Below are 25980 nucleotides of genomic sequence, written 5' to 3'. Positions count from 1 at the left end.
CTGAGCTGAAATCAAGGGTCAGCCGCTTAACTGGCTGAGCCACCCAGGCCCTTCTTCTCAAATTTTTTTATGCACAGTCCCCTTTCCCTGTAACACCTACTACCATCCTAATAAATGCTATTCCAAGCCATACTGGCTTTGTAACAGCTGTCGTAGGTTATTCTCACTACATGGATCAGTCAAAATTATTTAAGGTCCTCCTTTGATTAGAAATTTCTGGACACAGAGACTATACACAGTCTTCAGATTTGTGTGTCATTCCAATTCTAGTCATTAATATTTATATAAAGTAATGGGCTCTATTTATTTTGAAGGAACCAAACATTTAAAACTCTCTGGGACCTTGGTGGGATGCCTGGCTGGCTCAGTCAGCAGAGCATGTAACTCTTAATCTGGTGGTTGTGAGTTCAAGCCCTATGTTGGGTGTGGAACCTACTTAAAAAAACAAACAAACAAACAAACAAACAAACAAACAGTGATATTTTGGCAGTTTCTTGTGAACTCTAAAAGGCATGGCCATAATATAAAAACAAGTAAAAATGTGCTCTATTTATATCTTCATTGTCTATCTGGTGATTTTAAGATGGGCATAATGTGAAATAAAGTTACCTGATTTTCAATATGCAGTTACCAATATTATATATCTCATATGAAAACAGAATTTTTGTCTCATGAGAGAATTTGCTTCTACTGTTTTCTTTTAATGTAACCTACTCAACATTTCAAGTATTTTGTTTTTATTATGTTTAATCTCTACACCCAACATGGGGCTTGAACTCACGACCCTGAGGTCAAAAGTCACACACTCTTCCGACAGAGCCAGCCAGGCACCCCAACAACATTTAAAATATTGCAAATAAGGAATATGGCCTTAGACAAATTAGCATGAAAAAGAAAAAGAAAAAAAAAACATTTAAAGAGAAATATTCATTAATAAAAAACCATAAATTTTATACTGCTTAAAAAATGATAGGGGTGTATGGGTGGCTCAGTTGGTTGACTGTCTGATTCCGGGTTTCCACTCAGGTCATGATCTCATGGTTCATGGAATTAAACTGTGCATTGGGCTCTTACTGACAGCATGGAGCCTACTTGGGATTCTCTCTCTGTCCCTCCCCCACTCATGCTCGCTCTCTCAAAAAAAATAAATAAATAAATAAATAAATAAAAAATTAAGTAACAGCTGTTACTTACTGAGGTCTTACTATAAACAGGTCTTGTGTTAAACATCATACTTACATCATTCTTTGTAATCCTTAAAACAAGTCTCTGAGGAAGTACTGTAAACCTGTCAGTGTACCATTATACACTTGAGTATTATATTTGTTACTGAGATTAAGCTGTAATCTGGGTCTCTCAAGTGTTCTAGTCAATAATGCCAGTCTAGGGTGGTCTGCTGACATAATGGTGAAGAATTGGTATTTTGATCAGGAAGCTCATTCCCAACAGGTAGCTACTATAAGAGTTTCTGTTAGGTTTATCTTAATCAAAGGCCAATGCTTTGCTAATTAACATACTCAATGTAAGAAATGGGTTTTTATTCATTAAAAAAAGGCGGGGGTGGGCACGCCTGGATGACTCAGTCGATTGAGTCTGACTTCAGCTCAGGTCACAATCTCATGGTTCGTGAGTTTGAGCCCCACAATGGGCTCTGTGCTGACAGCTCAGAGCTTGGAGCCTGCTTCGGATTCTGTGTCTCCCTCTCTCTCTGCCCCTCCACCTCGTGTGCTCTTTCTCTCTTAAAAATAAACATTAAAAAAAAAATTCAAGGGGCGCCTGGGGGGCTCAGTTGGTTAAGCGGCCAACTTTGGCTCAGGTCATGATCTCACCATTTGTGAGCCGGAGCCCTGCATCAGGCTGTGTGCGGACAGCTTGGAGCCTGGAGGCTGCTTTGGATTCTGTGTCTCCCTCTCTCTTGGCCCCTCCCCTGCTCATACTCTGTCTCTCTCTTTCTCAAAAATAAACAAACATTAAAAAGCAATTTAAAAATTTAAGAATCTGGTTTTTATTGATGAAAATAGTGACTGTTATGAAAGCCTAATGCTTCAAGTTGGTGCATGTTGGGGAAATTAGAAGTACTTAAATAGACTGGTTAACATATTTGAGACACTGTCCACAATATCATGATACAGATGAGTGATTCACTGAAGTCTGTGGAGCTTTACTATTATGGATGATAATGAAGACCTGCCCTGAACTCTGATGCATGTCATTTGCTTGATCCTGGCTTTAAGGCTAACAGAGTCCTGAATCTGGAATCTTGGCACCTGCTTCAAGTGAACCTTTAATGTGTGAGGTGGTGGTTGGACAGCTGGGTGTTTGGACAACCTATATAGGATGCATAAACTATGTGTGCTTTCTAAATAGTAATCATTTTATACCTAATTAAGAATTTTATAGAACCAGAATTGTTCTTCACTATGTGGTGTTCTTTGTTATGTTTAAGTCATAGCAACCAACCATAGCTGGAGAAACTTTAACATATCTTATCTGAACATAAACTTGCCTGACTGTATCCTCCACTGTAACTTTTTCCTTTTTGGTGCCAGAATTCCTGAGTCCATTATCACTGGATAGTTGCGCAGCTCTGTGCCATCACCATTGGATAAAATCTTAAAAATGGTTGTTTGCTTGCTAATAAATATCTAGTTAATAAATGTATATACAACAGAAGTTGATTTGAAACCTTTAGGTTGTAGAGAGTAGCTAACCTTCATTAACCTCAAATTTCATTTGCAGATACTGTATCTATTGAACTTCACTGCTCCTTGTATGCCAGATACTTGCTAGTAGTCACTTTGTTTCTCATAGAGAACATTATTTTCCAGCTAACCTCTGGTGCCTGTTTGTCTCTACCCCCACTCCACATGCCTGGTTTTGCATGGACAGAAAAACCACCTGGGACAGATGAGCAACATGTGTTACAAAAATAGAAAGGCTCTGTGTGTGTGTGTGTGTGTGTGTGTGTGTGTGTGTATTTTATACACACGTTTGTAGTTGATATATATGTACGTATATATAATATATATGCATTTTTTCAGTTTTACTGCCTAATACACTTCCATTGCCTTGAAAAGGCTCAGGAATAATATATCTATGTAAAAAGAATTGAGCTTGGCTTATGTATCCTTAAATAGGGCAGATTCTAGGGCATTGTTATTAAAAAAATTTTTGGTGAGTAAGATCTTAAAAGTTCAGATCCCAATAAACACCATAATGATCACGGATATCTACGTGATTAAAAAAAAGAGTCCTTGACTCTGGCAATTTTCTCTAAGAATTTATCCTAAGGATATGGATCAAAGATTAAGCTACAGTGATGTTCCTCACAAAGCTATGTATAACGGTTAATAATCTAAATGTCCCACACTGTAGAATACATCACAGTACATGTGTTACACATGTACACATTAAGTAATGGGAAGATGAGACAAGGAAAAGATGGGCAGAAGAAGCATTTTTACAGCTTATCAACATAGGAATAATTACCTTGACAATATGAATAATTGATTTTCCTTTCTTTGAAAAAAATTTCCTAGTGCCTCAAGTCTTACATATCATGATGGTAACAACAGGATGGCAGCTTTGTTGGTGGTGGAAGAATACTTATATACTTATTAATGAACAAGACATTTCCTTAATTGTCACCCCAGGCAGATCACTGACAGCTACCATACTTCCCCTGTAATTCAGATTTATTTTTAAAATTTACTAAGAGCCTTTTATGTGTTTTATTAATGTTGTAAGTATACTACAAAACTTTTTTAAAACAAAAAAAATGTTTTAATGTTTATTCATTTTTGAAAGACAGAGAGAGACAGAGCACAAGCAGGGGTGGGGCAGAGAGAGAGGGGGACACAGAATCTGAAGCAGGCTCCAGGCTCTGAGCTGTCAGCACAGAGCCTGACGTGGGGCTCGAACTCATGAACGGTGAGATCATGACCTGAGCCGAAGCCGGACACTCAACCGACTGAGGCACTCAGGCACCCCACAAAACTTCTTCTAAAGCACAATTAATAGGGGAAAAATGGTTTAAATTCACAACCTCTTTGGATGGAGGCATCTGACTCATACTTATCTCAAACTTGTTTCTTCCCAAATGCTTTCACATATGCATTATCCATTCCACTTACATCACTAACTCCATGCTGCCTGACATCCACTGCATTATGTACAATGTAATCAAAGGTATTACATATAGAATATTAAATTGGGCAACTTACCATAATCTGTCATTTCAAAATCACCATTTATGTTTTTATTGTATGCCACAACTTCTTTTGGAATACTTTTCAACAGTACACTTCTATAGACCTACAGGTTAGAGTGGAAAAAGACTGCTAAGTCATAAAGATGCAGTTTAAGCAAAACCAAAATAAGAACAGAATATCATGCCAGTTAAAAGGTATTTGTCTGTATTGGTGATAATCAAGGGCAAAATGTTACTAGGCTGGTAAATATAGATTATAGCAACCATCTTAGTAGAGGGGATATGGAAACAGAGCCTACCACCTAATACTGCCATTGTAGTTTACAAAAACTAAACACCGATGAGCAGGTTTTGCCAAATAAAAGCAACTTCAAATATCTGAGCTTGTTCTTCCTTTTAATTCCTTGCATAAGAATCATTTGATTTCATTAAGGCTTGTTTTCCTACTCCCATTCCATTCCCATCTCCTTTCAGATGGCCACATGAAAATGTTTCCCTTCCTTCTTCTAAATTCTTTCCTACCTCCAAGACAGCTGAAAGGCATAATCCATTTCCCCTCATCCTATGGGTGGTAGGTATGAGAGGATATTTAGGAAGCTATGGCTCGGTCCATTTTGGACCCACACTAACTTCACCTTAATGATCTTTAGGGATAATCTGGACCTTTCTAGAATCTGTTCCTGAAAGATTTTTCTGAAGAGGTCCAGACACTCTTGGCTCTTCCATGTATTTTAGAGCTTAAAGAAGTGAAACTCTATGTGGGGCTCTCTTAGAAGGGGGTGTGACTACCAGTACTTAAGCATGGGATATCTGGGTAGCTACATCACATCACATCTCTCTTCCTAAGATGGCAGATCACCAAGGCTAGAAAAGAGGTCATTATGCTCCCTAGAGCTCAGCAACTAAGCTCCTGAGTGGTCAAAGCCTTAAGGTAGCCCAACTGTATGTTCTTCAGCTGTAATAGTAACAATATGGAACTAATAGTCATTAAATACTTACTATGTGTCCGGCCACTAGGCTAGCATTTTATATTTCCATGACTGAAAGGTTTTATAGGATTTTTACCATGGCTATTATAAAATGACATTATCAAATATGCTTGGTATCTATTTAAAGATTCAAACATTAAGATTCTTAGTAGGTGGCAAATGAAGCTAGACTTGAGCTAATAAATCCTCAAATTTCACGGGATTTTAAACATCATTAGAGAATCAAGTCCCACACAATTAGAGAATATTATTAGTATTTAAATTTATTTTTTTGGTAATCTCTACACCCAACATGGGACTCAAACTCATGACCCCTGAGATCAAGAGTCACGTGCTCTTCTGGGCCAGCCAGGCATTATTATAGATGATTTTCATTAGATTATTTATTTTAAAGTTTACTTATTTTGAGAGAGAGAGTGCGTGTGCAAGTGGGGAATGGGCAGAGGGTAAGAAAGAGAAAAAGGCAGAGAGAGAAAATCCGAAGCAGGCTCTGCACTGTCAGTGCAAAGCCAGATGCGGGGCTCCTACAACCCTGGGATCATGACCTGAGGTGAAATCAACAATCGGACACTCAACCAACTGAGCCATCCAGGCACCCCTAGATTTTTTATTAAAGTAGGCTCCATATAGTACGTGGGGCTTGAAATTCACGACCCTGAGATCAAGAATCTTATGCTCTATAGATTGAGCCACCCAGGCACTTCCCTTCATTAGATTTTTTGTGAAAAATGTCCCCACTCAACAAATGAACAAATAAATGGAATAGGAAAACACATGACAAATATATGCAAATATATCGATGAGTATATAAACAGCCAATTTCCTGGCTTTTACTGAAATTTTCTTTAGAGTTTAATGATATCCACTAAACCAAAAAATCTAAAGTACAGTAAAACTATAAAAGAAGTTTACCTTTTCTATGACTTGTCAACAGAGAACTAGTACAAATCTATTTTTGGACGGGAGGAAAAATGTTACTCACATGGCTGTTTGCCTGGGGCTGATTCCTATAACTTTTCATTATTTCTTGGAAAGTTCTTTCTTCTTTTGTTACCTAAGGAAAAGTAAATTCTGCATTTATCAGTTGCTCTTAAAAGAAAAATGGCTCTGAACAAAAGCTTCAATTATAGGTTGGCAGTGAGAGCAGTCCTGCAGAAAGTCATTAACCCCAGGCCAGTCCATGACTAAAAACCACTACCATTTATGATTTTTTTACTACCTTTAAAGTTCAGGCTTTGTGGCCTGTGGGGACTCAGCTAATAGCTTCATTAATCAAAAGCACTGAGATTGCTATGGTATAACTTTACTGAAAATACATTTCTTTTTATAAAAAGAATGATACCAGAAAACTCCGATCTGCTGCATCCCCTGCAGTCTCTGGTTTTACTGACTTTTAAAGTACCCTCTTAAAAGTAAAGTAGCCACTTACTAAAGGATAAAAAATGTCTTATGGTGATTCACAAGAAAACTGAACAATTATTACAGGATTAGGTTTTTAATATTTTAGGACAGACTATATGGTTTCTAATGCTTAGACAGAAAAGTTATGGTGGTGGCCAAAAGGAAGGAAATGAATTGGTGATCCATAACAGTATCCCTTCCAGTCTATTTGTTATTATAAAATTTACTTAAATTACTCCTTCTCTCTGCTTTACTGTCCGTTAGCACTAAACCTGTTCTTCCATAATGATGAGCTAAAAATGGCAAAGCCTGAACTCTGAGAGTTCCATGGAAAACACAAAATATTAGGTAATAACATTTATTAATCTCTATTTTGTATAGAGATCTTAAAGGCATTGTGAGAGAGGAGTCAAAAGGAGTTTGAAAACATGTCCTCTGCCTCAAAAAGCTTAAGAATTAGGTCTTAACTATGTACATCTGCTAGTACTGCCAGTGTGGTCAATACGGTTCAGACCAAAGTTATAGATGATTGTTTCAGGTATATCAGAATTTTAAAAAGCAAGTAAGACATACTATTTTATGAATGAAAGCATGTTGTAGCACCTAGAAAGTAAAATGCTTTTCTGAGGTGGTGCAAAAAATCACTGGAAAGCAGTATGTTAGAGAAGCTATTTTATGAAGTATGAGTTCATTAAATTATGAAATAAGAAATCCTAGGGTGCCATTTATTAATTGTATAACTGACCAAGTTACTTTCAGCTCTGGGCCTCAATTACTAACCTACAACATAATGATCATTTTATTGTAAAGTATTAGATGAGAGGGGTCACAGCGATGGAGGTAAAAATGATGTTCACATTAATAGTATGGAGAACCATTTATACAAATGGTCTCTAAGACCTTTTCCAATTTCTTTACAACCAATGTATTCTTATGATGTGGGAAAGCTGATTATTACAAAATGAAATGGAGAGTCCAGAGAATAGATGCAGTAGCTGGAATTTACTACTTAACAATAGTGGGCATTTGAACAAACTAACAATTAAGTGCAAAAGATTTTCACTTTGTGCTTCAAAAATGGGTAACTAGGGCAAAGAGCTTCCCCCAACTTATACATTACCTTTGCCATGATGTAAAAGGCACAGAGAAGCAGCTGATCCAAATGTCGGTCTTTCATTAGATCAGGGCAATGAACTAAAGTGAATTCAAAACATGTCCATATCTTCCTTCGTAACTCATTTGAAACATCCAGTTTTAAACATAAATCTCGTAATCGTACACTTGATAAATGATAGACCTAAGATGGAAGGTAGCACATTGATGCAAAAAAAACCCAGTAAATAATTCTTCGAATTTATGTCTTACCATGAACATGGGCTTTCAGGCCAAGATTAACAAATACCTAGGCTGTTGATAAATGTATGTAAAATTACATAAAATTTCTGTTCTATAGTACTAGTTCACTGGCAGGAGACTTTAATTCTCTTCAGAAGACTGTCTTAAAAACTCTTTTGGAAAAGATGTCCTCTATCCTGTCATCTATGTAAAGTAAAAAACACTAAAATGCAAGATTTACTTGCATCACGATCATTATGAATACATAATTTTTCAAGTGTTCAGAAATCCCCCATACCTTTTTTTGTTCAGAAAAGATTACTAGGAAGTCTAAAATGTCAGATAATAGGGGTGCCTGGTTGACTCAGTTGGTGGAGTGGGACTCTTGATCTCGGGGTTGGGGGTTCTAGCCCCATGCTGGGTGGAAAGATTACTTGAAAGTAAAATCTTTAAAAATTTTTGAGGGGCGCCTGGGTGGCTCGGTCGGTTGGGCGTCTGACTTCGGCTCAGGTCATGATCTCACGGTCCGTGAGTTCGAGCCCCGCGTCGGGCTCTGTGCTGACAGCTCAGAGCCCGGAGCCTGTTTCGGATTCTGTGTCTCCCTCTCTCTCTGCCCCTCCCCTGTTCATGCTCTGTCTCTCTCTGTCTCAAAAATAAATAAACGTTAAAAAAAATTAAAAAAAAAAATTTTTTTTGAAAAAAAGTCAGATAATAAAGAACTAAAATGTTTGATTTCAAGAATAAGTCAGAAAGCAAAACCATTTAAAAAACCTTCCCTATATTCTACACTGTTTTTATGAGCACATAAATGGAATATTAAAGTAAATGAGATACAAGGTTTTTTGTTTTTGTTGTTTCTAAGTACATCAGAGTAAATTTAGTTCAATGCCCTGAACCTTTCATATACAACTTTTATACGAATTGATAACTAATGCAAATGACCTGAAGGTCCTGCAAGATTCTAAAATGGCTTCCAATCATCCAGGAAGCATTATGTTTTACTGTTTTAAAAACTGGTGACCCTGCTGTGGTATCTCTAAATCACACTATTCTGTTTGAACTAAGTCTTCAAATTTAAATGTTCAGGGAAAAAGAGTCAGGCATCCCTTACAGCAAATTATTTTTGGGGACGCCTGGGTGGCTCAGTTGGTTGAGCATCTGATTCTTGATTTTGGCTCAGGTCATGATCCCAGGGTCCTGAGATTAAGCCCAGTGTCAGGCTCTGTGCTGGGCATGAAGCCTGCTTAAGATTCTCTCTCTCCCTCTGCCCCCTCCCCTGCTCTCTCTCAAAATTAAAAAAAAAAAAAAAGTATCTTTGGCAGGAAAATAATCCACAAATAAGAGTTTAAAAACAAATATAAGCTATCCAACACACTAATCTGATAGTCAAATGGTAGACTCCAAAGCCACAAGTGATTCATTTTATAGCAAATTCATTTTTTCTGCATCCTATCCCCTTGTTTCTAGTCCATCTGGCCAAAAGATAAACAGAATCCATTTGGGTCAGTGCAGTGGGAAAGATGCCAGAACTTTACATTTGTCACAGAAAACAAAAGATAATGGCCCTAGTTAAAAAGATTAAAAATAATAAGTCATTAAGTAATATTTGTTAAGTATCTTTTACAGAGTTGATCCAATGCCTTAAAGAAACACATACTCTGGAAGTCTGATTCTGACAAAAAAATTCATAGTACATTCTATTCAGTCCTGGAACACCAGCACCACGCTGAATTCAGCATAGATAATAGCTGCAACTTACTCAAGGAATGGTTATTTTGAATTCACTATAGATACGGACACATATGTTCTTTTTTTTTTTTAACGTTTATTTATTTTTGAGACAGAGAGAGACAAAACATGAACGGGGGAGGATCAGAGAGAGAGGGAGACACAGAATCTGAAACAGGCTCCAGGCTCTGAGCTGTCAGCACAGAGCCTGACGCGGGGCTCGAACTCACGGACCGCGAGATCGTGACCTGAGCCGAAGTCAGACACTCAACCGACTGAGCCACCCAGGCGCCCTACGGACACATATGTTCTTTATACAGACATCCTATTCTCTTTTAGGATAGAGTTTTTCTAGTTTCTAATCTATGTCAAACAGGTTATAATTAAATGGAAAGAAGGATGCCTGAGTGGTTCAGTGGTTCAGTCAGTTAAGTGTTTGATTCTTGATTTTGGCTCTGGTCATGATCCTGGGGTTGTGAGACTGAGCCCTGCATTGGGCTCCTCGATGAGCATGGAGCCTGCTTGGGATTGTCTCTCTCTCCCTCTGCCCCTCTCCCCAGCTTGCACTCTCTCTGTCTGTCTGGTCCCTCTCTCAAATAGATAAATAAATGGAAAGAAAAAAACCCAAGATTCTGAAATAAATGCAGAATTAAAAATTCAGAACTAGGGGTGCCTGGGTAGCTCAGTAGGTTATGTGTCCGACTTGATTTTTGCTCAGGACATCATCTCACAGTTTGTGGGACTGAGCCCCACATCGGGCTGTGCACTGACAACGCAGAGCCTACTTGGGATTCTCTCTCTCTCCCTTCCTCTGTCCCTCTCCTGCTCGTGCTCCCTCACTCTCTAAATAAATAAATAAACTTTAAAAACAAAAACAAAAAACAGGCCTTATATAGGCACAAGGTGGAGGCAGTAGTCATGGAGGCAGAGTAGAGGAGGCAGTGGGAAGTAGAGAAAATGGCAAGTCTCTCAAGAATTATGATTAAAAAGACTAGAGGAAATAAATTTAAATTTGCATCAAAAGCAACTTGGAAAGATAATTTCTTAAAATTTTTAAGTCTTAAACCCTAATCACAATGCTAAGACAAAAAACAGTGCTTTCTTTTTCCTTCACAATTTTTTTTAACGTTTATTTATTTCTGAGAGAGAGAGTGTGAGTGGAGTAGGGGCAGAGAGAGAAGGAGATAGAATCTGAAACAGGCTCCAGGCTTTGAGCTGTCAGCACAGAGCCCGATGAGGGCTCGAAATCAGGAGGCTTGAGATCATGACCTGAGCTGAAGTTGGAAGCTCAACCAACCGAGCCACCCAGGCGCCCCTCCTTTATAATTCTTGAGAATGGGCTAGCCAGCCAGGTAGTTATATAGAGTAGACTACAGAGGTACTTTCAGTTCTGGGATTTATTTTAGAGAAGAATCATGTTTGGTTATAAAAATCTAATTAACTTACCTGTTTTATCAGAAGTTGACAGTGCTTGTAAAAATGGGTAGGGCAAATTGAAATTATTTCTATGTTAAATCTTTCAGTCCTTTTTCATTAATACTACAGTAATGCATGTATCATAATGGAAATTGGTCAAATCTTAATTTAAAAGGTAACACAGTAAGGGGTGCCTGGGTGGCTCAGTCCATAGAGCATGTGACTTTTAATCTCATGAGTTTGAGCTCCACTTTGGGAACAGAATTTACTTAAAAAAATAAATAAAAGGTAACACATTGGATTTATGATAAAAACTGTGTAGCCACCCAGTATTCCACCAATTTTTGTAACAATTCTTCAATAATTTAAGCTTATCTGTAAGATCCAAGAAGCACCTGTCCCACAATGAACTCTAATCTACAGCAACCTAACACAATGTAGTTCCACTAAATTTCAGAGGATGGCCAACTGCTCAAAGTGATATAAGAACATAAGTTGGTAGGATATATAAGTTATATCATGAAATGGAGTCACACCATATAAGCCTGAGTCAAACACAGTTCACCAAAATCATAATGTTTTCTTAAGAGGTCAAATATGTTTCTTTTAAAAGGGTAAACGTATATTACCTGATGTCAAAGCTGACAAAGATACTACAAAAAATATAGACCAATATCTCATGAATATTGATACAAAAACCCTCAACAAAGTACCAGTAAACTGAACACAACAGCATACCCTAAAAGGATTTTACAGTGTGATCAAATTATGATTTATTCTTGGGATGGAAGGATAGTCTAACATAGAAAAACCAATTAGAGTAATATACTACATTAACAGAATAAAGGGAAAAATATGATTATCTCAATTGATGCAGAAAAAGCAACTGACAAAATCCAAAATGCTTTTTTCTTTTTAAATTTTATTTTCTAATTTTTAAAAATTTTTATTTTACACAGTGAGAGTGTGAGCTGGGGAGGAGGCAGAGGGAGAGAGAGAGAGAAAGAGAGAGAGATAAACTTAATCAGGCTCCATGCTTATGGCAGAGCCTGATGTTGGGCCTCAATCCCGTGACCCTGTGATCATGACCTGAGCCAAAATCAAGTGTCAGATGCTCAATTGACTAAGCCACCCAAAGCCCCCCCCCTTTTTCCCCATAAAAACACTCGATGAACTAAGAATAGAATAAAACTACCTCAACATGATAAATGCCATATATGAAAAATCTGTAGCTAACATACTCAAAAGTAAAACAAAGAAAAGAAGAAAGCTTTTCCCCTAAGATTAGGAACATGACAAGGATGCCCAATTTCAGCACTTTTCAACATAGTACTAGAAATTCTAGCCAGAGCAATTAGGCAAGAAAAAGAAATATAAGGCATCCAAACTGGCAAAGAAGTAAAATCACCTCTGTGTGTAGTTTACATGTGTAGAATACTGGAAAACTCTAAAAAGCCCTTAAAAAACGTGAGAAATAATAAATGAATTCCACGAAGTTGCAGGATACAACATCACACAAAAATCTCTTTCATTCTTATACTACCAACAACGAATAATCCAAAAATAAAGAAAATGATTTCATTTACAATAGCCTGAAAAAGAATAAAATACTTAGGTATCAACTTAACCAAGTATATAAAAGTGTATACTGAAAACTGCAAAATACTGCTGAAAGAAATTAAAGAAAGTACAAATAATAAAACACTGCATGTTAACTAAAAAACAAAAAAGCAAAACAAAAAGCTCAAAACACAAATAAATGGAAAGACACCCCATGTTCATGGACTGGAAGACTTTTTTTTTTTTAAATGTTTACTTAGTTTTGAGAGGTGGGGGGATGAAGGGGGGGTGGGACAGAGGATCCAAAGTGGACTCCATGCTGATAGCAGTAAGCCTGACACGGTGCTCAAACCCACGAACCACAAGATCATGACCTGAGACAAAGTTGGACACTCAACCAATTGAGCCACCCAGGTACCCCTGGACTGAAAATTTAATAATGTTAAGATGTCAATACCAGTCAAAACAATCTACAGATTCAATGCAATCCTTATCAAAATCCCCATGATGGGGTGCTTGGGTGTCTCAGTTGGTTAAGCATCCAACTCTTGATCTCAGCTCAGGTCTTTATCTCAGGGTCGTGAGTTCAAGCTCTGTGCTGGGCTCCATGATGGGCATAGAACCTACTTTAAAAAAAAAAATCCCCAAGATGTTTTTTGCCGAAATAGAAAAATCCATTCTAAAAAGAAAAAGAAAAATCCATGCTAAAACTCGTATGGAATCTCAAGTGACTCTGAATAGCCAAAATAATCTTGAAAAAGAAGAAAAAGTTGGAGGTTTCACATTTCCTAATTTCAAAACTTACTACAGGAGTACCTGGATGGTTTAGTCAGTTAAGTGTTTGACTCTTGACTTGGGCTCAGTCATGATTTTATGGTTCATGAGTTCAAGCCCTGCGTCAGGCTCTGTGCTGACAGCATGGAGCTTGCCTGCTTGGGATTCTCTCCCTCAAAATAAATAAACTTAAAAAAATTTTTAAAAAGGAAGGAAATTCTGAATGATGCTACAACATGGATAATCTTGAAGACTCACGCTAAGTGAAATAAACCTGTCACAAGAGGACAAATATTGTATGATTCCACTTATATAAGGTACCCTGAATAGTCAAATTCATAGTAGGATGGTGGTTACGAGGAGCCAGTGGTGGGGAGAGAAATGGTGAATTATTGTAATTGTTTGGGACAGAGTTTCAGTTTAGGAAGATGAAAAAGTTCTGGAGATGGATAGTGGTGAAAGCTCCTCGACAATATGTATGTACTCAATGACAATTTTGTACTTAATGACATTTTTGTACTTTTAATTTTTTTAAATGCTTATTTAATATTTTTGAGAGACAAAGAGACAAAGCGTGAGCAGGGGAGGGGCACAGAGAGAGGGAGACACAGAATCTGAAGCAGACTCCAGGCTCTGAGCTGTCAGCACAGAGCCCGATGCAGGGCTCAAACGCACGAACCGTGAGATCATGACCTGAGTCGAAGTCGAACGCTTAACTGAGTGAGCCACCCAGGCCCCCTGACACTTTTGTACTTAATATACACTTAAAGATGGTTAAGATGGTAAATTTTATGTCCACTTTACCACACACCCAAAAAAGAAGGCTAAAATTGCTGTTAATCTTTCTTGCATTGATTGAATGACATTTTATTTTCATTTTTTAATTTTTAAAAATATTTATTTTTGAAGTTTATTTATTTATTTTGAGAGAGAGAGAGAGGCAGGCAGAGAGAGAGGAAAGGAGAGAACCCCAAGATGGCTGCATGCTGCCAGTGCAGAGCCTGACAGGATACCGAATCTCACCAAGTGTGAGATCTTGACCTGAGGTGAAATCAAGAATTGGACGCCACAACTAAGCCACCCAGGTGCTCCTTAAATATTTTAACTAATCTCTACACCCAATACCCAATGTGGGGCTCAAACTTACAACCCTAAGATCAAGAGTTGCATGCTCTACCAACTGAGCCAGGCGGTGCGTCAAATGAGATCTTTTTAGATGTCATAAAATCACATACATAAAATCACATACCTTTCTATAAAACAGTGCTAAAGACCCAGTTCTCTTTGGTTTGCTTATTCCAGCTGTATGTGCCTCTTGTCCTTTAGTCAGATGGTTCTGTTTTGGAGAAGCACCAATTAATGACTGAGCAGTAAGTGACACAGGACTCTCGACTTTGGACTCCTGAGTTGTGTTCATGGAAATTGGTATCAGTGTGATCTCTCCAGCATCATTTGCAATACCTAAATGTATAAGCAAGAATTCTATTTTAGAAATAAGTTGCATGTGGTCCAGAAAAACTGTCAATTATCTACCTACCTACCTACCTACCTAACTAGCTATCCAAACATAGGAATAGGTTAGAAAAGAGGAAAGCTACAAAAATTGCAATTCTAGGTTATAACACTCTTGTTTTCTATTTCTGCTCTGAAACGTTTTCTTTTGAACTCTTAAGGAGACGTTTGTAATTAAGAAAAAAGATTTTTGCTTAACACGCTCATGTGTAAAGCTCAGATAAGAAAATAAGTCCAATGAAAAGGGTGGTAAATTCATGAAAGTATGAAAATTCAAAAACCAGTATAAGTTCAAAACAAAACAAAAGGTGGAATACATAAGATTTTTAAGGCAGTAAAACTATTCTGTATAATACTATAATGGTAGATATATGTTATCAGACTTTCATCAAAATCTATAGAAGTGTACATCAACAGTGTACTTCTATGTAAATTATGGACTTGGGTCATAATGATGTGTCAATGTAGGTTCATCAGTTGTAAGAAATACACCATTCTTTGGTATATTGATGGTGATGAGGTCTGTGTGTGTGTGGGTAGTGGGTATATGGGAAATCTCTATACCTTTTACTCAATTTTGCTGTGAACCCAAAACTGCTCTAAAATAATAAATTAAAAAAATGGTATAGGTTAAAAAAAAAAAAACTGGATCAAAAAGGCCATGTGATTCAACTCAGCAACACATTTCTTAAATTACTAACCAACTCAGAAAAAAAATAAAATAAATACATTAAAATGTTACCGTGCAATGGGATTGTAACTTTATGTCCCGTTGTCCCTGTGACTATGGCTGTGGCCATAGTTAGAAGACTTTGCCCAGGTGGAATTGATAGATTTTCAGCAGTAATGCTTGAAGAAGGAGCAATTTTCAATTTTGTTCCTTCTGTTATGATCCTGTCCGTAAGTATTTCTTTTGGGGGATCTTCCCCAAAAAGTCTTCTCTTAGCACTCCCTGCAGTAGGAGAACTGTAGCGTTCATGGACAGAAATTGGAGACAACGGTTGCATATCTAATAGAGAGAAAAATAAATTTAAAATAGTTTGATATGTATTCTAAACTAATAAATCAGGTTCACTCATTCACTCAAAAAATAGATACTGAGTTACTATATGCTAAGCAATAGGTATTCAGCAGTAAATAACACGGCTTCTATCTTCACAGAATATAGAGTATAGCAAAAGAGGTATGAAAAAGTTACTACATGTGAAAATTATGATAGCTCATCTTCCTGGTTTCTTGAACCTCTGCCTACTATTAAAGGAGCAAAATATTAAGGGTAAAATAGAAGCTGAGAGGTAGAATGAGGTGACCACTAAATTTGAGCAGTCTAATTAGCTTCTGTCTCCCAATCTTATCTAGTAAATAACATCTGAGAAGGAAAAATCAGTGATTTGGTTCACAGTTTTGCCCCCTCCTACACACCCATACTTCAAGCAGCTTAAGGCAGTAGCTTCGGCTTTTTCTTTTGTTTAAGTAGGCTCCACGCCCAACATGGAGCCCAACATGGGGCTTGAACTCACAACACTGTGGTCAAGACCTGGGCTGAGATCAAGAGTTGGACGCTTGACCTACTGAGCCACCCGGGTGCCCCTATGGCTTTCTGATTTAGTAGGTACAGAATCATCTTTTATAAGCTCACGAGAAGATAAAGATGAGCAAAGGTGATAAGACTCTATTTAACTTGCCTTAATCTGAGGGTTGGCAGTAGTGTGTTGATTAAAAGATTATAGATTATATTTAGTTTTCAACGCTATCCTTCCATAGGAGTGGCTTTCCCTATATACCAAGTGTGTAAAGGTTCTCCTAGCCCCTAAAAACCCTACATCTTTTTCCACAATCCTTCCCCACTTTCCCTGACCCACTGATTCTTTACAGGTATATAATATACTTTTTATTTTTATCTATTTATTTTTTAATGTTTATTTTTGAGAGAGGGACACAGCATTACTGGAGGAGAGGCAGAGAGAGAGGGAGACACAGATGCAAAGCAGACTCTAGGCTCTGAGCTGTCAGCACAGAGCCCGACATGGGGCTCGAACTCACAAACTGTGAGATCATGACCTGAGCCAAAGTCAGATGCTTAACTGAACCACCCAGGCGCTCGTATTTTTTATTTTAAAAGTTTTTTTTTTTTTTAAGTAATCTCTATACCCATTGTGGGGCTCAAACTCACAACCCAAGATCAAGAGCTGCACACACCACTGACTGAGCCAGACACTCCTATGGTATGCTTTTTTTTTTTTTTTTTTTTAAGTGTATTTATTTATTTTGAGAGAGAGAAAGCGGGAGTCGGGGAAGGGCAGACAGAATCACAAGCACTGACAGTGCAGAGCCCAATGTGGGCTTCAACCCCACAAACTAAGATCATGAATGACCTGAGCTGAAGCTGGACGCTTAACCAACGGAGCCACTCAGATGTCCTACCTATAATGTGCTGTTTAAAGTGAAAGCATTTCAGGGCACTTGGCTGGCTCATCAGTGGCACATGTGGCTCTTGATCTCAGGCTCGTGAGTTCGAGCCCCATGTTGGGTGTAGAGATGACTTATTAAACATGTTTACAAGGTATAAAAATAACTTCTGGAAATGATTTGACAGCTCTCTGTATTAATAAGGTGAGAGGAGAAACAGTTATGTCTTAATAAAAATCTCTGCATTTCTGGGGCTTATGAAAATAGCTCTGATTTCCCAACCTCAGTGGCAGATAGAAAGTTCTGTGGTAACTCCCATGATCACTTAATAGGAGTGTACCTGGATCCTTTATACATAAGAAATCCAACACAGCCCTTGAATCTGACTAGGAATGTTTAAGCCGACATTTCAAACAATTTTTTTTTAAGTTTATTTTTGAGAGAGAGAGAGAGAGAGACAGAGTGTGAGTGGGGAGGAGCAGAGAGAATGAGAGACACAGAATCCGAAAAAGGCTCCAGGCTCCAAGCTGTCAGCACAGAGCCTGACACAGGGCTCAAACTCACAAACCGCAAAATCATGACTTGAGCTGAAGTCGGACGCTGAACCAACTGAGCAACCCAGGTGCACCTAAAGCTGACATGTCAAGAGAGGATTCATATTATAGCCATGAGGTTAGCTGCAAACCCCTTCAAATTATCTTTTCTTAGCACAGAAGTGGAAAAGATACAGTGAACAACTCTTTACATTTAATAAATACAGAAATTAATATTATGTCTTTTTCTTCCTAGAGTCAAGGCTCAATATTGTTTTCTAAGGTTTTTCCATTATTTGATTCTCTTGCCTGAACCCCTATGAGAAAATACTTTTTTCTTCTACTTATAAAAATAATATATGCCCTATATGTTCACAGCAGCATTATTCATAATGGCCAACAAGTGGAAATAATCCAAATGTCCATCAACTAACGAATGAACAAACAATATATAGCATATCCACACAATGAAATATTATTCAGTCATAAAGATGAAGAGCTGATATATGCTGCAATATAAATAGATCTTGAAAACATGCTACATGAAAGAAGCCAAGCACAAAGGCCACATATTATATGATTCTATTTATATAAAATTCTAGAACAGGCAAATCTATAGAGACAAAAAGCAGATTGTAGTTCCAGGGGATTGGGTGGGGGAACTGGACAGTGACTGCTATTGAATATGGGGTCTCTTTTCTGGGCTGATGAAACTGTTCTGGAATTAGATAATGGTGAGAATTGTAGAGTCTTATGAATATACTAAAAACTACTTAACTGTACATGTTAAAAGGGTGAATTTTATGGTATGTGAATTATAACCCAATGAACAAAAGAGCTCACCAAAAGAAAATTCTTAGAATACCAAAAAACTGTAATATAGAAAGTAACATCCACTCAAAACACCACCATCTGGAGAGAATCATATTTGGGTGACCATTATTCATGATCTTAGTTCTGAGATGTCTAGCTAGGCTGTAAACACACACACACATATAAAATATAAATATGTATGCATACATATACATATATATATTACAGTCAAGGATACATACACATATGCACACATTCTCACACAGACTGTTCATGCTTTGTTCAGTTCCAATATGCAAGAATTTAAGTTACCATAGTTTAGTTAAAATAACAGCCTAACAAAATGGTTCAAATTTCAGTTTCCATGATGTACTAACTATAACTGCATAAACAAACTTTAGTTTACAAATCATTATATAACTAATAGATGTGAATCATGATCAGTAACTAATCATGTTAATTCTTTCAAAGTCTGTCACTGATTGGTCAGGGCACATCTGCTATTCAATTCATGAGCACAGGAAAGCATACAGTTATGTTGTCTCTTTGTCTCCAGTGAAAAACCCTATGTGACATTTTATAAAAACAGACACATGAGGGGAATCATCAAAAAAAAAAAAAGTACGGGGGTGTTGGGGTGGCTCAGTCGGTTAAATGTCTGACTCTGATTTCAGCTCAGGTCATGATCTCACGTTCGTGGCATCAAGCTCCACATCAGGCTCTGTGCTGAGCATGAAGCCTGCTTGAGATTCTCATTCTCTCTCTCTCTGCCCCTCTCCCCAGCTTGTGCTCTCTCTTTCTCTCAAAATAAATAAACATCAAAGAAAAAAAAAAAGAAACCTTAAAAAAAAAATTGCAACAAAGAAATGAAAGTGATAATGCTGAAACTGAAATTAATTTAGAACGTCAGTAAAGTTACAGAAGGAACAACTGACTCTGGGAATACTGACACTGACACTGTTCAAGAGATTAGATACACAGCCTGAAGAACTTCCTGAAAGTGAAATTCGTTGACATAATTGAAGAAAGTTGTTGAGATTAAAAGGATGAAGATATCCAACAGAAAGTGATGATGGCAAAAACTTCACATTTGAGGAACTCTCAGAGATATTTCAAAGAATTAAACACACAAAGTATAAAATGTTGAAAGCTGATCCAAATTTAGAAAGGAACATGACAGTTCACCAAGGCACAGAAAAGATGCTCATTCACCAGCATAAATTACAGGAGAAGGAGGTGGCAAGCACTGTTTAAACTATTCTTTGTAAGTTTGAAAAAGAAAAAAAAAAAAAAAAACCACCAACAAGAAAACCAAACCACTTTCAGGGCACCTGGCTGGTTCAGTCAGTGGAGTGTGTGACTCTTGATCATGGGGTTGTGGGTTTGAGTTCCGTGTTGGGTATAGAGATTACTTAAAAATAAAATCTTGAAAAAACAAAAACCAAAAAGATGAAAAACAAACCACTTCCATTCTCAATGTTTCCAGTGCTTTATACTGTATTATGTAAATACTTTTATTATCTTCCATTTTGCTAAACATTAAGGACTCATAGCTTTTTTTTAAATTATCACTTTTTTAAAGTAATCTCTACACCCAATGTGGTGCTCAAACTTATGCCCCTGAGATCAAGAGTCACATGCTCTACTGAGAGCCAGCCAGGCGCCCCTAATGACTGATCATTTTTAAAAGTTTTGATGAAACAAATAGGTAAATACAAGTTTTGACAAGATTTTTTTCCTTTTTAAAGGCTTTTATTTATATATTTTTTAAAAGCTTATTTATTTTGAGAGAGAGAGAGCATGAGCAAGCAGGGGAAGGGCAGAGAAAGAGAGAGAATCCCAAGCAGGCTCCATGCTGCCAGTGTGGAGCTGGACACAGCGCTCAAACCATGAGATCATGACCTGAGCCTAAATTAAGAGTTGGCTGCTTAATGGACTGAGCCACCTAGGTGCCTCTGGACAAGATTTAAAAAAAAAAATTTTTTTTTTAATGTTTATTTATTTTTGACAGAGAGAGAGAGAGAGAGAGAGAGAGAGAAAGACAGAGCATGAGCGGGGAAGGGGCAGAGCGAGAGGGAGACACAGAATCCGAAGCAGGCTCTAGGCTCTGAGCTGTCAGCACAGGGCTCGATGCTGGGCTCGGTCACAGACCGAGAGATCATGACCTGAGCCGAAGTCAGACGCTCAACCGACTGAGCCACCCAGGTGCCCCTGTCTCCTGACAAGATTTTTAAAGGTCATAAAACAATCCTAATCATTCTCACTGCTTATGAAGACTGTTTTGCATGCACATTTTTATCATCTTGGACTACATGTAAAGCAAAGACTATATGTGTGCCTGCACACACATACACAAAATTATAGTTCAAGTTGGATCAAGAGCCATGTGAAGCCCGAGTACTTGTTCATCTGAAGTTTGTTCAGGGATATGTGATCAAAAGATTTTAACTGATTAAAAAATTCAAGAAAAAATTCATATAATCCAGAGGATGCACACATCAGATGCACACATCATAAGAGAAAATAAGGACGAATGAACTAAAATCTTCCCATAAGGTTCATATGAACTATTTTAAGAGAGTATGGATAAGTTATTTCTTAGATGAACTTAAGCATCCCAAAGAGTTTTTTGCTCTGCTTCAAATACTTTTCTTTCTATAAAGACATACATAGAGAAAGAATATAACTTTCGTCACATTTGAAAAGTAGGTATTTTGCTTATTTACAGTTTTCTGTTAGCATTAGGAAAAGTGTGTTTATTAAAAGGCTAAAATACTATTTCCACAACAACTGACATTGAAGTAAAAAAATATTAAAAAACAGAGTGAAAATCTTATTACTTTGATATGAAAAACTATACAACAAGCCACAAAAGGGTGTTAGCATAAGCCTCCTTTTACATTTTGTTTTATTTTTACTTTTAAGTAGGCTTCACACCCAATGTGGGTATAAGTTTAAACCCATGACCCAAGTTTAAGAGTCCCATGTTCTACTGACTGAGCCAGCCAGGTGTCCTAGCCCCTGTTTATCTTTTAAATTTAAAAATTCTTTTTCATAAGCCCCTTTTCTTTTTTTTTTTAATTTTTTTTAACGTTTGTTTATTTTTGAGACAGAGACAGAGCATGAACAGGGGAGGAGCAGAGAGAGAGGGAGACACAGAATCTGAAACAGGCTCCAGGCTCTGAGCTGTCAGCACAGAGCCCGACGCGGGGCTCGAACTCATGGACCGTGAGATCATGACCTGAGCCGAAGTCGGACGCTTAACCGACCAAGCCACCCAGGCGCCCCCATAAGCCCCTTTTTCAATCTTGATGAAGAAATTAGATTTCATAATAATATATTAGCAAGACTTGAAATTTTGAGAAAATTATCTTTGTTATTTTTTTGTTTTACCTGTGTTGAACCTACCCCTTCGAAGACTCCCACTGTCAGTCCGAACTTCTTTGACCCTTGGATGCATTAGAGGAGACATCGGCATCATAGGAAGGTGTCCCTGTACATTTCCCCCATTTCCTGTTTCAAAGTTATTTGGGAATATAACCTGTAAAAAATAAAAACCTCTTGCTTTACATATAGATAAACCTACTGATGAAAACTTATAACAGAAAAATGAGAAAAAAGTCTTCTTCAACTGTTTTATTTCCCTTCTTTCTTCTTCACAAAATAGAACTTGCATAAAGTGCTCAATAGTTTGTGTTGTTACACATATCTCACTTAATTTTATAATTTATCTCCTTAAGTTTATTGACCACTTCTAGAAGTAAAGTGATGAGGTAGGCACCATCTATTTCCACTTAAGGATGACAAAATACAGGCTTAAAATATGAAATTTGCCTGAGGGCAATTACTATTTTTTAAGTTTATATTTTTTTAAATGTTTGTTTATTTATTTTGGTAGGGGGCAGAGAGAGGGAGAGAGAAAGAGAGAATCTCAAACAAGCTCCACACTGTCAGCACAGAGCCCAGTGCTGGGCTTGAACTCATGAACCGTGAGATCATGACCTGAGCTGAAATCAAGAGTTGGATGCTTAACCAACTGGGCCACCACAGGCACCACTAAAGTTTATTTTTTATTTATTTTGAGGGGGAGAGAGAGAGAGAAAACAGGAGTGGAGGAGGGACAGAGAGAGAGGGAAAGAGAGAATCCCAAGCAGACACCGTGCTTTCAGTGCAGAGCCTGACGTGGGGCTCAATCTCATGAACCATGAGATCATGACCCGAGCTGAAACTACGAGTCAGGCACTTAACCAACTAAGCCACCCAGGTGCCCCAAGGACAACTACTATTAAGTAACAGAGCAAGGGCTTCAACCCAAATCCTCTTTCTTCAAGTTCATTGCCTTTTTTCACTTTCCCAAGAGATTCTACAATGGAAGTATTGATGAATACTAAAGATTACACAGTTAATCACAGTTTGTTGCAAAAAACCAAAGATACATGGAAGAGAGATTTCAAGAAATCATTTTCTTTTCAGTTCTTCCTGGTCTTGGATAGTCCTTCCAGTAGTGTGGAATTAGGGAAAAATTCACCAGGTTTCATGAAGTATAAGACACAGAAAAGCAAAGAAAGATGAAAAGACAAGAGTTACGAAAGAGCAACACAGAGGTAAAGGAGAAAAAACTCAGTTTCTCACATGATACTAAACTGTGAAATGTGTGGCTTGTGTGTATTAGGCACAAATTTCTGATTTTTTAAATTCTAAATACTACTAATGAAAACCATTTAATTTTTTACAGACATTTGAAAAATTAAATATGATAAAATTAGTGGTTTCTTAGATATGACTTCCAAAAGCACAAGAAACGAAAAAAATAGATAAACAGGACAGTATCAAAATTAAAAACTTTGTGTTCTAAAAGACTTGATCAAGAAATTAAAAGGCAACCCATGAAATGAAAGGCAAATTTTAAAAATCCTATTAACAGATAAGGGAGTCATATTTACAATATATAAAGGATTCCTATAATTCAATAATAAAAAGACAAATAACCCAATTAAAAAACGGCAAAGGATTTGAATAGATATTTCTCCAAAGGAGATACACAAATGGCCAATAAGCACATGAAAAGATGCTGCACATCATTAGCCAACAGGGAAATGTAAATAAAAACCGTAACGAAATATCACTTTATGTCTACTAATGGCTCGAATAAAAAAGATAAGTGTCAGGGAAGAAAAAACAAAGGTAAGTTTTACAGAAGATGTGAAGAAACTGGAATGTTCATACACTGATGGTAGGAATGTTAAATGGTGCAGCCACTTTCAAAAGAGTGTGATGGTTTCCCCAAACTGGAGGTACACAGCTGGAGGTACACGTGACCCAGCAATTCTATTCCTAGAAATGTACCTAAGAAAAATAAAAACATGTCCATACAAAACTTGTGTTTGAACGGTGATAGCAGCATTATTCATAAAAGCCAAAAGGCAGAAACAACCCAAATGTTTATCAATTGATAAATGGATGAACAAAATGATATATTCAAATGACAGAGTATCATTAAGCCATAAAAAGCAATGAAGTGCTAATATATCCTGTAACGTGGACGAACCTTGAAAACATAATGCTAAGTGAAAGAAGCCAGACACAAAGGACCACATATCATATGCTTCCACATATTTGAAATGTCCAGAATACACAAATTAATAAAGACAGAAGTGGATTAAGGTTGCTTAGGGCTAAGGAGAAGAAGATGGGTGAGGAAAGTGACAGCTAAATGATACAGTTTCTTGTTGAGGTGATGGATATGTTCCAAACTTGACTGAGGTGATGGGTGCACCTATCCTTGAACGTACTAAACACTAAATTGTATGTTTAAAAATAATTTTTTTTAATGTTTATTCATTTCCTGAGAGAGGGAGACAGAGTGTGAGCAGGGGAGGAGCAGGGAGGAGGGAGACAAAGAATCCGAAGCAGGCTCCAGGCTCTGAGCTGTCAGCATAGAGTCCAATGTGGGGCTCGAACCCATGGACCGCGAGATCATGACCTGAGTTGAAGTTGGACACTTAACTGAGTGAGCCACCCAGGCACCCCATAAAGCTATTATTTTTTAAAATGACAGGATCATCAGCCTTGCCCTGACTCACCTCTTCACAGGTAGGAACTTTGTTTCCTGAAGCCTGGAGAGCCTCCCACAGTGCAGAATCGTGACTCCACGCTAAACTCTCTAAAATCTGTTCTTCGATGCTGTTCAGGTGTTTCACCATGTCCCTGGAAAGTCCCTCCTCTGAGCGGATAACCACCTCAATAACCTGGTAAAGAGAAAATTGAAAAGGTAATATAGGTAGTCTTAGTCATTTCTAGGCTTTCATGTATGACTAGCTTTGGTCTTATAAGGACACAGAACTAATGATATTATTGAACTATGATTCAATGGCTGATCGATATATTTTAATTTAAAAGGACTTCTTAAGATGTCCAAAATACTTTCACATACATTTCTGTTTTTCATGTTTTCTTTTACACATGGAGAAATGAGGCAATGATAGGTAGAAACTGGTCAACCAAGGCCAATAGTGGAAGTCGGGTCTTGGGTTCTGAGTCCAGTGCTATTTTGAATTTACTCTCTTCTCAGACAATTCTTACCAATAGATCAAGAGAATAGATGAATAATATATTTAAAAGGAATTCTGCTTATATTATATAATTCTATTTTAATAAGGGTAAATTCTAGAACAAAGTCTGTAGGTATATACACAAAAATATTAAGTGATTATTATTTATAATTAGGATTATATTGTATGGTTTTAATATTCACATTTATATGTACTTTCCTGTTTTTCTTCAAGGAGGCTATATTATTTATGTGGTTAAAGAACAAAGGCATTTAACTTCTTGAATGAAAAAAGGATGCTACAAATAAAAATGAATTGCTATCAGATAAGGTCAAAACCAACATTGTCCTTGAATAAAATTACTTATATTTCCTAACAGAAAATCTGAAAACACACATCAAAAGTATCAGAAGCAATTTTCCCTAAGACACTAAAAAAATATTTAAATCCCACTCAGCAATTCAAATGGATAAGCTTTTAATGATCTTCCATTACTTGAGACATATTTTAGGTATAAAAATTGAACTCTTCAAACTAACTTTTCTATAAATACTTTGAAAATAGCACATACAGCAAAATATTAACTAAATCATACCAATAAGGGTAATGTAGTAGCATCAGTCTTAAATTCGGATACTAGGTAACATTAAATGTTACTGTAGTTGTGACCCTTATGTTGTGTAAGAAAAAGATTAATAAAATAGTTCTAGCAGGAAAAAAAAAAAAAAAAAGCTAAGTAAGACTGATCC

The 25980-nt window shown here is 37.2% G+C and overlaps 1 protein-coding gene and 1 long non-coding RNA gene across 5 annotated transcripts in view; one reads left to right on the top strand and one right to left on the bottom strand.

Annotated features, from left to right (window-relative positions):
• RBL1 (RB transcriptional corepressor like 1) overlaps positions 1-25980 on the bottom strand; it is a 64903-nt gene that overhangs the window by 11231 nt on the left and 27692 nt on the right. For 3 of the 4 annotated variants that reach the window (XM_049650831.1, XM_049650830.1, XM_049650833.1), the window contains exons 13-19: positions 24764-24928; positions 22074-22221; positions 15668-15934; positions 14663-14874; positions 7721-7897; positions 6182-6253; positions 4224-4314 (exon numbers count right to left, since the gene is read on the bottom strand). In XM_049650831.1, the coding sequence (XP_049506788.1) occupies positions 4224-4314; positions 6182-6253; positions 7721-7897; positions 14663-14874; positions 15668-15934; positions 22074-22221; positions 24764-24928 (1132 nt within the window). The remainder of the gene's footprint in view (positions 1-4223; positions 4315-6181; positions 6254-7720; positions 7898-14662; positions 14875-15667; positions 15935-22073; positions 22222-24763; positions 24929-25980) is intronic. The other variant, XM_049650832.1, reaches the window with a different exon arrangement.
• Positions 1-25980, top strand: part of LOC125936639 (uncharacterized) — a 53679-nt gene that overhangs the window by 21432 nt on the left and 6267 nt on the right. The window lies entirely within an intron of this gene.

Source organism: Panthera uncia (assembly GCF_023721935.1).
Source record: "Panthera uncia isolate 11264 chromosome A3 unlocalized genomic scaffold, Puncia_PCG_1.0 HiC_scaffold_11, whole genome shotgun sequence".
Classification (NCBI taxonomy): domain Eukaryota; kingdom Metazoa; phylum Chordata; class Mammalia; order Carnivora; family Felidae; genus Panthera; species Panthera uncia.
This window is presented reverse-complemented; position numbering and strand designations above follow the sequence as displayed.